This window comes from Xenopus laevis, chromosome 2L (genome assembly GCF_017654675.1).
Source record: "Xenopus laevis strain J_2021 chromosome 2L, Xenopus_laevis_v10.1, whole genome shotgun sequence".
Classification (NCBI taxonomy): domain Eukaryota; kingdom Metazoa; phylum Chordata; class Amphibia; order Anura; family Pipidae; genus Xenopus; species Xenopus laevis.
Genome location: NC_054373.1, coordinates 164,467,414 through 164,480,744, shown reverse-complemented (window position 1 = coordinate 164,480,744; position 13,331 = coordinate 164,467,414). Strand labels below are relative to the sequence as shown.

At 43.3% G+C, this 13,331-nt stretch overlaps 1 protein-coding gene across 3 annotated transcripts in view; it reads left to right on the top strand.

Moving 5' to 3' along the window:
* The first annotated feature begins 1,112 nt into the window (after positions 1–1,112).
* pan3.L (poly(A) specific ribonuclease subunit PAN3 L homeolog) overlaps positions 1,113–13,331 on the top strand; it is a 58,939-nt gene continuing 46,720 nt past the window's right edge. For 2 of the 3 annotated variants that reach the window (XM_018247705.2, XM_018247704.2), the window contains exon 1: positions 1,113–1,846. In XM_018247705.2, the coding sequence (XP_018103194.1) occupies positions 1,552–1,846 (295 nt within the window). In that variant the 5' untranslated portion in view covers positions 1,113–1,551. Of the gene's footprint in view, positions 1,847–10,415; positions 10,585–13,331 lie in introns of those variants that run through there. The other variant, XM_041582659.1, reaches the window with a different exon arrangement.

Here is a 13,331-nt window from a genome sequence, read left to right as displayed (position 1 = left end):
TCTTACTACTATCATATCACAATCATACACCCATCATGTCTGATGTTAAGCATTATTTACTTAACATATTACATCTGCTGAGTGTGCACTTGTCCTGTCCCTGCACTATGCTGGCCTGTCTTGCAGGACTTGCATATTTTTGCACTTGCAATTTTTGCCTGTTGTCCGGTACTTCTATGTTGTGTGTAGCACCATGGTCCTAGAGGAACGTTGTTTTGTTTCACTGTGTACTGTACAAACGTGTATGGATGAAATCACAATAAACTCACTCTTGACCTGTTATCCCACAGTCACACTCCCTTCCCAGAGACTATTATCCACTGTTACTATAGGCACCATCTCTCCCTACTATACCTGATATCCCACAGTCACACTCCCTTCCCAGAGACTATTATCCACTGTTACTATAGACACCATCTCTCCCTACTATACCTGCTATCCCACAGTCACACTCCCTTCCCAGAGACTATTATCCCACTGTTACTATAGGCACCATCTCTCCCTACTATACCTGCTATCCCACAGTCACACTCCCTTCCCAGAGACTATTATCCCACTGTTACTATAGGCACAATCTCTCCCTACTATACCTGCTATCCCACAGTCACACTCCTTTCCCAGAGACTATTATCCTACTGTTACTATAGGCACCATCTCTCCCTACTATACCTGCTATCCCACAGTCACACTCCCTTCCCAGAGACTATTATCCCACTGTTACTATAGACACAATCTCTCCCTACTATACCTGCTATCCCACAGTCACACTCCTTTCCCAGAGACTATTATCCTACTGTTACTATAGGCACCATCTCTCCCTACTATACCTGCTATCCCACAGTCACTCTCCCTTCCCAGAGACTATTATCCCACTGTTACTATAGACACCATCTCTCCCTACTATACCTGCTATCCCACAGTCACACTCCCTTCCCAGAGACTATTATCCACTGTTACTATAGGCACCATCTCTCCCTACTATAGCTGCTATCCCACAGTCACACTCCCTTCCCACTATCATCACACTCTCACAATGCTATGTAATTGAGATTAGTTTGCCTTATTCGCTGCACAAGTATAAGTAGAGTGTTACTAGGTCTATGTGGGTGTGAGGCCTAGAGCAGCAGCCTGTGTACAGCTGGGCATCCTGACTTCGCTCTCACTTCCTTGCAATGGTTCGCCGTCAGTGAGTCGTACAGCGAACTCCCATGATGCCTCAGGTTGCGCATGTGCAGAAAGGTGGCAGCTCAGGAAGAGGAAAATAGAAAAAGAGCAGAGGGAGAGAGAGGAAAATAAGAAAGGGAAAGCGCTCGGGAGAGAGGTGGTGGGCTCGGCGCTTGTATAGATACAGGAGCGGCCGGTTAATGAGGGAGAGGGAGTAGCGGTGGGGCTGCTTGTTGTTACTTTATTACTAGGCCCAAGCGCTCCGCATAGGCCCAAGCTCGGGGGTTTCCTCTCCCTGACACCCAGGAACCCACTGTGAGTCCTATCAGCTCCCTCTCACCCCTCCATGGTGGCGCCGGGTAGCGGGGGTGGAGCAGTAGGGCGGCCATGAACAGCGGACTCACCCAGTCCCCATCCCCGGCAGTGGCGGCAGCAGCAGGTCCCGCGGGGATTCCCGGGGCCAAACTCAAGTTCTGCCGCTACTTCGCCAAGGACAGGACGTGCTTCTACGGGGACGAGTGTCAGTTCCTACACGATGAACAACTCGGGGGGATCCACGGTAACGGCAACTCCCCGCTAAGCCTTCCCGCCGGGGGCCCAGTCGCTGTCTACCCGCAGCCCGTCACCCCTGTGGGGAATAAGAAGATGGATCTGGCGGGACTGGAAGCTCAGCGCTTGGCCAGTAAGTATGGACACTGGGAGTTGTAGTTCTGTAGCAGCGCCTGCTTTAAATATCTGTATCTTTTCTACTTGCTGAACTTCAACAGACAACATTCTACTGAAGAGCTTTGCCTGAGAACATTGAAAGGAGTGTGAGAAGCGCGTTCCATGGCCTCCCTGTCCATTAGGAGGAGGTGGAAAGTTGTAGTTCAGCTACAGCAGCTGCAACAAGTGTTCTGGGAATAGAGTGTGTTGTTTTAGGAAACTAAGTATCCAACTTCACTCTGAAACTCACACAGACAATCCCACTACTGCAGGACGTCCCAAACATGTGGGATACACCACCCCCCCCCGCAACAAAAGGTAACTAGAACTAGGGGGAGATTTGGAAGCAATTTATATTTACTCTGCTAAATCAGGGGTCCCCAACAGCTGGGCCGTGGACACTCCCGCACTGGGGCGCCGATCCCAGTGACCAAAAACGAGGCGCGCCAAATTGGACGCCGGAGCATCCAAATTTTCTGCTGACCTCCGCCGACCCCACCCCCCAGTCATCCCCCCCAAAAAAAAACATTTTTGGCCCCGGTCCAAAAAAGTTTGGGGACCCCTGTGGTAGATGCAGTAAATTGGGCAGCCCTGTCACTCAAAGCACCATAAAATTGCAGCCTTGGGCAGGGCCACACTAAAGAAACGTTGGGGACCCATGCAAGTTATTTATTTGCCCCCCGAATGGTGTAAACAGATGTTACTGGGCCCCACAGCAAATTCAATTTGGGGCCCAAAACATTGGTAATTTGACCTATTATACCAAGGTGTATGAAAGTTGCTAATTAATTTTGGCTTTGCTGGGCCCCTTGGACTTATGGGCCCCTTGGACTCGTGGGCCCACCTGCTTCCTCTGTAGTAATGCCCCCCCATGAACACGTGTGCAGTGCTAACATTCAATGGCCTTGCCCCTTGTATGATACACAAATGATCAACTAGCAGGTAGGCTGGCTTTGCTGGGACAAAAGGGGTTGAACTTGTTGGATGGTTTTTTTCCATCCATAGTTGTTATGATACAAACCGACCAATCATTTTCCTGAAAAGCAGGGGTGTAGCTAGAGAGGAAAAATATCCTGCAAGTGCTGGGGGGCCCAGGAGGGAATGATAAGCAGCTGCAGTATACGTTCATGGGAATCTGTTGTGTAACTACAGAGGAAGCAGACCCTGCGGCTGCAGAGGGCCCAGGAGGTATAGGGGCCCCATGAGGCCCTAATTAATGATCATTTTAATATATATTGGTAAAACAGGACAACCTCTCAAATTATTTTGCTGTAGGGCCCAGTAACATCTAATTATGCCACTGATGGGAAATATATAGTTCCCAGAGTTTCCGGGGGGCCCAATGATCTTGTTGTGGTGCCCACTAACTAGCCATCCCACTGTTGTAGGAGACACTCCAATCATTCAGTAAATAGTTCCCAATATAAACAGCTGATGTTTCTCTATAATATGTAGTAGGGATGCACCGAATCCAGGATTCGGCCTTTTTCAGCGGGATTCGGCCGAATCCTTCTGCCTGGCCGAACCAAATCCGAATACTAATTTGCATATGCAAATTAGGAATGGAAGTCACGTGACTTTTTGTCCCAAAACAAGGAAGTAAATGTTTCCCCTTCCCGCCCATAATTTGCATATGCAAATTCTGTTCGGTATTCAGCCGAATCTTTCTCAAAGGATTCAGGGGTTCGGTCGAATCCAAAATAGTGGATTCGGTGCATCCATAAATAGATATAAATAGTTCCGTTTATTAATGTGCCAGTAAGTCGGTCAATGGAACTTAACCTTAAAGGGGAAATTTTTTTTCCCCATGGCAGTATCCCTTTAATGGGGTGGTTCACATTTAAGTTAACTTTTAGTATTTTATAGACTGGCCAATTGTAGCCCACTTTAAATCGGTGTTCATTATTTGTTATATAGGTTATTTCATAATTAGACTCCTTCTTTTGATGCTTTTCAGCTTTTGAATGGGGGTCACTGACCCCATCTATAAAACAAATGCTCTGTAAGGCTACAAACGTACTGTTATTGCTACTTTTTAATTACTCCTCCTTCTATACAGGCCCTCTCCTATTCATATTCCATTCTCATGTTCAAATACGTACATGGTTACTAGGATAACTTGGATCCTAGCAACCAGATCGCTGAAATTGCAAACTGGAGAGCTGCTGAATAAAACGCTAAATAACTCAAAAACCACAAATAATAAAAAAAGAAAAACAATTGTGAATTGTCTTAGAAAATCAATTTCTACATCATACTAAAAGTTAATCCAGAAGGTGAACAGCACCTATAAGTTCTTTAAACAGTTGTTGGTCAGTGGAGTTTGCCCCTATTCTTTGCATTGCTATTGCTTGACACACAAATTACGCAAGTTTCTAGGCAAGTCACAGAAGTTTTTGCAGACCTTACATACATTTTAACATAACTTTATAGGTATCTTTTACTATACAATTGATCCCCCCCCCTTTTGGATCAATATTTCACTGGTCCCAGGACAACAGTCCCACCCCCCTCATAGTAGCCCAGGCCTGGGGTGCTTTTGCAAAAATAAAAACTTATATGAGCTTTATCTTAAGGAAATCTGAAACCTTCTTAATGCAGGTATGGGACCTGTTATCCAGAATGCTCAACACCTGGGGTTTTCTGGATAATGGATCTTTCTGTAATTTGGATCTTCCTACCTTAAAGGAGAGACAACCCCTTGATTAAAAAAAACCCCTAACCTACATTGGAGACATGCAATAGATCAACGGCACACCTGTAAATTCACTCTCACTGCACTGGTGGTGCTGGCCTTCTGTAGACCGGGCAAGGTTCCTTAGCAACAGCAAACATGGTTTAATGGAACTGCACGCACATGATTATTTGCAGTTTCCCAACTGCAAATAATCGTGTGTGTGGTTCCGTTAAACCATCATTGTTGTCTATTCCGTAGTTTGGAGCTTTCTGGATAACGGGTTTCCGAATAATGGGTCCCATATACCTGTAATATAAAATTGATAGTGCAGGTATGGGATTCATTATCCAGAAACCCTATATCTAGAAAGTTTAGAATTACAGGAAAGGCTGCCTCCCATAGACCTCATTTAATCCAAATTTTAAAAAATATTTCCTTTTTCCTGTAATAATAAAACAGGTCCTTGTACTTGATCCAAACTAAGATTTAATTAATCCTTATTGGAAGCAAAACCAGCCTATTGGTTTTATTTAATTTTTACATGATTTTCTAGTAGACTTAAAGGGGACCCGTCACCCAAAAAAATTATTTCAAATCCTATTTTATCATGTTAGTCAAGCAAAATGAACTTTAATTACACTGAATAAATTATTTGAATCTTGTTTCCTTCCGTCTGGGAATTCATAATTATAACAAGCAGGCAGGAGCCATTTTGTGGACACTGTTATTAAGACAAGCCTTGTATCATCTCAGAATCTTGTTTGTGCACCAGAATGGGGGACCTGATGTCCATCCCCATGCCCTGGCTACACAATTAAATGGTTAAGAGAATTGGGGAATATGGGGAGAGCAGTGACATCTAGGAAGTGCTGAATGGAAAGTGAAAGTAATTGCTGGGCCGCCTCTATACTCTAAGGAATAGAGGAGGGACAGGCAATATTTGATTGACAGCTGAGATTTTTAAATCCATTTACAACAGCTATGAATGCTTTAATAAAAAAAAGAATTTGGATTTCATGTTTAATTTGAAAAGGACTTTTAGTATTTAAGGTATGAAGATCCAAAGTATGGATAGATCTGTTATCCAGAAAACCCCAGGTCCCGAGCATTCTGGAAAATAGGTCCCATACCTTTAATATAGTGAGGATGCAAGTTATACAGTATCCATCAGATGAAACTGTTCCTGTGGTTACACTTACTTATAAATATTGTTTGCATTTGTAATGGATTTGTAGTGTTACTTTGTAGGGTTATGTCTCAACATTCACAAATTCTCCTTGCTTTTTTGTTTCAGTAGTGTTCATGCAGAGAACAGACACCTGTAATAATGATATCCCCTGCGTTGCTTTAGCCTGCTATGGTGTTAGGTTGCAGTATTAAAGGACACACCTGTTGGAACTGGTGCAGAACAATGGGCGAGTATAGTAATGGTGGGATGTTGCCGTAATGGTTTTGCACCCTGTTCCAAAATTAGGATGTGACTGCAAATTTATGAGTGGACCTTATGAAGGATGGGGCTTTATGTAGGGAAAATAAAAATCTGGGGGAAGGTGTAGTGAAGTAAATTGGCCACATTCAGAATGAAGGGGACGTCTGTCAGGAACTGCTCAACTTCACTAATATTACTGCTCTTATTCAGGGGTTGTTCAAATTATCTTTTATTGTGATGTAGAGTGATATTCTGAGACCATTAGCAATTGGTTTTTATTTGTGGTTTTTGAGTTATTTGCCTTTTAATTCAGCGGCTCTCCAGTTTGCAATTTCAACAGTGTGGTTGCTAGTCTCCAGATTCCCTAGCAACCGTGCACTGAATTGAATGAGACTGGAATAGGTGAGGGACTGAATAGAAAGAGGAGTAATAAAAAGTAGCAATAAAAAAAAAATCAGTAGCTTTCCAGAGTTTTTTTTTTTTTGTTTTTTTTTAAGCTGGGGTCAGTGACCTCCCATTTAGAAGCTGGAAATAGTCTGAAGGAGGCAAATCATTTATATAACAAATAATGAATACCAAGTGAAAAGTTGCTTATACTGTGATTGGCAATTCTATGACATACTAAAAGTTAACTTAAAGGTGAGCCAGCTCTTTAAAGGGAACATATCACCCTTTTCCCTGGTTACAGGAATGAGTTCCCCACCCTCTCTCAGTATAATGTAAACTCAAACTCATCTTCCTTTGGGATGCGATGGGTTCTCTCCGCTTTTGAAATCAAGCCTCAATTTTACATCCCCCGATTTAAAATTTTCCCTCATTTTGCAAAGTTGTTTTTGTGGTCCCACCTACCGGTATATATTATCCATAACACATTTCCCTGATATTAAATTTTCCTATATTTTACACCATTCTTTTCTGAACCTCTGAAAAATGTAAAATGGGGGTTCTACTGTAATGTGTCCACCATTCACTATGGAAAGCAGAGTTAATTCAGTATTTATGCACCTTTTCTACACAATCCCAACTGAATGAGCTCATGTCAAAAAGGGGAATTGAGTTCTGTTTAAAGGAGACATTTTATTTAAAAAATGAGAATGAACCAGTGCATTATAATCTTTTTAGATGTATAAGAATAGTGCTTAAAAAAAACTAGTGTTCAGGCTGATTTATTGAATATTTCTGCAAAAACCCCTAATAATCCCTCTCTTCACTTCCACTTCTGCTCCCTGAATTCCCAGGCTGTGCAGGGGAGTCAGCAGCTCTCAGCTCACTGTACTGTAGGACAGGAACCAATCAGCAGCTAGCAGGACCTGATAGGGAACTGAAGTCTGCCTGTGCTTGTGTGCCTGCAGGGCTGTGATTGGCTGTCTACCTCCTACTGTGCTTCTGGCAGGGACCATTAGGACACACCCACCCCTCATTTGAAACACAGGCAGAACATCTATAGGGAGCTCCAATAAAGATACTGGTCTTTAAAGATAATATTCATTTTTAGCACCATGTAAAAGCAACACCATAAATTACTACTGCCTACAAAATTATGTTTTTTTCATTTATCTTTAGGGATGCACCGAATCCAGGATTCGGTTCGGAAGTCGACCTTTCTCAGCAGGATTCGGCCGAATCCTTCTGCCTGGCTGAACCAAATCCGAATCTTAATTTGCATATACAAATTGGGGGCGGAGAGGGAAATCGCGTGACTTTTTGTCACAAAACAAGGAAAAAATGTTTTCCTCTTTCCTCTCAGCCATGCCCCCACCCCCCCTCCGTACATGATTTTCCGCCTGGATATCAGCGGTGCGCAAGCTGCTCGGTGGCCCTGAGGGGGTGTGGGCCCTGGCCCAATCGCACCCCCTGCTCCCCTGGTAATTCTGCCACTGGCTCTTTCAAAGAATGGATTTCAGTGCAGAAGAAGTAGCACTATTAACTGATACGTTTTGAAAATAACATGTTTTCCCATGGCAGTGTGCCTTTAAGAGCTACCAGAGTTCGCTTTTGTTGTTACATTAGTTAATTTGCTTCCCTGCTTTAGAGATCTACAGCTGGCAACTCCTTTAATTGGGGTTTTGTCGCAGTGTTCACCCACATGATCAGCCTCTAGTTCTGGGAAACTGTAGGGAATACAGGAGGGTTGATTGGAGTCCGCATTGTTGTCTGTGAATCTTGTGTACATTTTGGAATCCCTATTAAATGTGACCTGATTTGTAGCCGTATAGATTGCCTGGTTGAGCTGGTTATAAAAACTATGATGATGCCTTTAACCTATTTAAAGCTGTAACAAGAGCGTATATAAGATAAAGTCTAATTGTTGTTGTATGTAATTACATTTGCTCCGTGTGTGTGTATATAATTAAGCATGTGAATTGGCACAGATACCAGTTCATTTCTCTTGGATTACTTGGCATGGATATGGAAGGGAAATATTATAAAGCTTATACTTGGCTAGCCAGTCTCATTTGCAGATAACGTATGGCAATGGTTATTGTACTTTTTGTCCAGCGATTTATAAAAACATTGGTCCTCAAATGTTCCAGCAAATACATTTTTACCATTTTTACCACTAAATCTCACTTTAACCTTACAAGCTGAACTTGCAAAAGTCTTCTCCAAATCTTTCCATGCTGGCCTTCAGACCCTCTAAGTTACTTGCTGTGCCCATCTAGGAGGCGGAAGGTTTGATAAATCGGACTAATTCAATGGTTTGCAAATGTAGAGCTAAAACCCCCTCTGAGTCTGCACTGGGCCCCTGTATAGTACAGTAGAACCCCCATTTTACGTTTTTCAGAGGATCAGAAAAAATTGTGTAAAATCTAGGAAATGTAATATGCATAATTTATAGGTGGCACCACAAAACAACAATGTAAAATGAGGGGAAACTTGAAATCGGGATGTAAAATTGAGGTTCCACTGTATTATAAAGGTGCACAGTGCATTCAAGTGTCCGTTGGTGAAGGCACTTTTTTTTAGGGATGCACCGAATCCAGGATTCGGTTCTGCATTCGGCCAGGATCCTGCCTTTTTTTACCAGTATTTGGATTCGGGCGAATCCTTCTGCCTGGCTGAACCGAATCTTAATTTGCATATGTAAATTAGGGGCGTGACTTTGCCACAAAACCTTAATCATTGCAGTGTTAATGTTACACTATGGGGGGGGGCGAGTGCAAGACTCTCTGTCAGTCACATACACAACCTGAAGCAATAAGTGATTGGTGCAGGACTGTATAAGGGGCAGACTAATTGGAATTGACCATTTACAGGCAGAATCATTGCAAAATATACATCTGGTTAGTATTTTAAACCTCTTTATTTCACAAATAATAACATTCATGGGGGGGGAGCAGTTTTTGGGAACATCAGAACAAAATCTTGATGTGAAATCCGGGAAAACATTACTTAAAGGAGAAGGAAATTCCCTGGGCGCAAAAACCCTCCCCCTCCCCTGTGTTGCCCCCCCTCCCTCCTGGCCTACCTGTCCCACCGGGCAAATGCCCCTAACTTGTTACTCACCCCTCTGCACAGGTCCTGTCCATGGAGCTCACAGGCGCCATCTTCTCCCAAGCGGTCTTGTTCCTGGATTAATCTGCATTTTCTGGCGCATGCGCAGTAGGAGCATTTACCGGTACGGATCTACTGCGCATGCGCCGAAGTGTCACGAAGTGAAATCGGAAAACTTAGTGACTTTTGGCGCATGCGCAGTAAATCCATACCGGTTAATGCTCCTACTGCGCATGCGCCAAAAACGCCGATCAAAGCAGGAAGAAGACCGCTTGGGAGAAGATGACGCCTGTGAGCTCCATGGACAGGACCTGTGCAGAGGGGTGAGTAACAAGTTAGGGGCATTTGCCCGGTGGGACAGGTAGGCCAGGAGGGAGGGGGGGGCAACACAGGGGAGGGGGGAGGGTTTTTGCGCCCAGGGAATTTCCTTCTCCTTTAAGTAATGTTTTCCCGGATTTCACATCAAGATTTTGTTCTGATGTTCCCAAAAACTGCTCCCCCCCCATGAATGTTATTATTTGTGAAATAAAGAGGTTTAAAATACTAACCAGATGTATATTTTGCAATGATTCTGCCTGTAAATGGTCAATTCCAATTAGTCTGCCCCTTATACAGTCCTGCACCAATCACTTATTGCTTCAGGTTGTGTATGTGACTGACAGAGAGTCTTGCACTCGCCCCCCCCCCATAGTGTAACATTAACACTGCAATGATTAACCCTTGTTATTAACACAGTAAATATTGTATCTCAAAGTAAAACGGACTCCTGTGCTTCTATCCTTTCAGTACTTGAAGAAAAAATCACTTTAAAACATTTCCCTCATTTTCACATTTTCTCGGATTTTACATATTTTTTTCCTGGTCCCCTGAAAAAACGTAAAATGGGGGTTCTACTGTATAACCAAGGCTCATGGCCATGTCTTATAGGCAGAAGATACAGAACAAAAGCACGAAAAGGGGAAGCTTTATACCAGCACTGGATAATCCCAGAATTATGACCTGGACTTGTGTGAAATATCAATGTAGGAGTCCAGCCAGATGAGCTTTAGCAATGGTAACTCATGAAGAACATGAGACAGTATAGCGGGAGTTTTGCCTGCGTGAGTGAGATATGGTAAGTAGGACAGGGGTGTAAGCACTGTGCAGAGCACGTGACTGATTAGGAAGGTGAATAGAAAAAAGGAGCGCTCTTTCTTGCAGTGCAACATGTAATGTGATCATTTGCACATTTTCATACGTTTTTGGAAATTGGGTAGCAAGAGATTTAAATCCAAAGCTTTTCTTTAAAATTCTCTGGGCCCTGGGAGCAGCCATATGGTTTTCCAGCTCTCCCCGTGGTGTCTATCTAGTTAACATGAGCTGATAAGTAGCTGAAGTTTGCAAAAAAGAGTTTCTACAAGGTTAGGAATTGCTGGCATGCCAATGGAAAACTTATGTTTTGTTACTTTGCTGTTATCATTATGTTTTTCTCAATGTTTGTCCCACATTATCAGTTTTTTTTATTTAAGCGAAATAATTTTTTTAGTGTAGTGTTTTTTTATGTTGATTTTCCTGTCCAATGCATGTTTGCTTTTACTGTGTGAGACTTGATGACTCCTTTTGAGCATAGTTGCCTGTAGAGGTTTGTTTGGCACTTGTACAACCCGACAGACTAGTTTTGTAGGCCGCATAAAGGCAGATTCCAGTCTGCAGCTCTCCGAAAGAGGCCTGAGTAAATTCAGGTATTGTGTGGGCTCCCTGGCATAAAAATCCAGGTGACCTGTGATGCTCAGTCAATGGTTCACTCAATCCGTATAGGAGGGTTACTTATCAAAGGTCAAGTTTTTTTTAAGGTCGCCTGCCGACTAACATCCAAGGGGTGGGAGAGCAACATGTTGCTCACGAGCTACTGATTAGGGATCACTGCGGTTAGGTAACCAGAGGTTATCTGTGCATTGAAATCTCCAACCAAAAACCTAAAGGGGAAGGAAACCTAGTCGGCGCAAACCCCCCACCCCCCCTCCCGTTTGTTGCCCACCCTCCTTCCTCCCCCTTTGGCCTACCCGTCCCGCTGGGCAAATGCCCCTAACTTGTTACTTACCCTTCTGCGCAGGTCCAGTCCAGGGAGTTCACCGACGACATCTTCTTCCACACGATCTTCTTCCTGCTGTGAACGGCATTTTGGCGCATGCGCAGTAGGAACATTTCACCGGTACGGATCTACTGCGCATGCGCCAAAAGTCACGCGCATGCGCAGTAGATCGTACCGGCGAAATGATCCTACTGCGCATGCGCCGTTCAAAGCAGGAAGAAGATCGGGTAGGCCAGGGGGGAGAAGGGAGGGTGGGCAACAAACGGGAGGGGGGGTGGGGGGTTTGCGCCGACTAGGTTTCCTTCCCCTTTAAATCAAACAAGTGCAAGGCTGTTTCTCAAAAGGTTAGTTAGAACGCACTTGACTCTTGGGGAACATGGTGAGTACAAAAGTCTCCTCTTGGGCACATGGTTGCATTTGGCCAAAGCTCACTTCCAATAAGTCTTCATGAACCTGAATGGCTCAGCCTTATTACTCAATGTTTGGCCAGTTTAGGTTTATTTGTTTATATATGTGTGGGGGATAATCTTCATTTTGCAGATCAATAGAACTTTGCTTATCTTCTGTTTAGTATTTTGATGTGTAAGTGCATAGAATTCAGAAGAGCGGAGCACTCAAAGATGGTATCACTAATGACTTGTCAATTCCTCTTTAATATATTTGCTAAGGCTGTTTGTTTAGAGAGCATGCATTTCTCATTGAAGCGGCTTTATACTAATAAGCTTGGCAATAAGACTGGGAAACTATGAAACTTATTTAGACGCTTATGGTGGTCAAGCACAAGCTACATGGCCAGATATTGCCCTTAAACATGATTGACAAGACATTAGAAGACTGGGGGGGGGGATTATTTATAAAAGGTCAAGTTGTTTTTCCACAAAAAAAGTTTTCAAGAGTATTTTTTTGAGTCAAAAATCTATTTTTTCGGGTTAAAAACTCGAATTTTAGAAAAAGCACAAAACATAATCTACAACATTTTTAACCTGCTAAATCGGCAGTTTATTGGCCCGTGTGTGGTCATCCGACGTGCGCCCCTGATCTATACCTGGTCAAAAGTCGGCCAGATGTTGATCGGGCAGGGTAAAAAATCCTGCGATCCGTCCGCCCTCCATTCTGATCCAATCGTTGGGCCCTAGGGCCCACGATCGGTTCAGCCCTATATCGCCCACCTCAATCCAACATCGCCAAACCTTTAGGCATAGACCACTCCAGTCCTGAGTAATCAATGCCACACCTGCATTGTATTCCAAAAGTAGAGAATTGTTTGTCCATGGGATGATGTGGCGAAGTAGGTGAATTTCACCAACTTGGAATCTAGTAAAAGGTGTGACTGCCTCTTCCAGTTGTTCTGCATATGGACCTTGTTTCTTAAAGGGGTGGTTCAACTTTAAGTAACCTTTCAGTATATTTCTGTTATAGAATAGCTAAATCTAATAAATTGTTCAATTGGTCTTCATTTTTTATACTTTTTATAAATTATTTGCCTTCTTCAGCTGGCTCTTTCCAGCTTTCAAATATGGATCTCAAACCCAAATGCTCATATTCCAGTCTCTTATTCAAATCAGTGCATGGTTGCTAGGGTAATTTGAATCCTAGCAACGCGGATGCAGAAATTGCAAACTGAAGAGTTGCTGAATAAAAAGCTAAATCGCTCAAAAACCACAAATGACAGAAAATGAAATCAATTGCAAATTGTCGGATTATCACTCTCTACATCAGTGATCCCCAACCAGTAGCTTGTGAACAACTTGTTGCTAACCAACCCCTTGGGTGTTGCTCTGTGTCCTCAA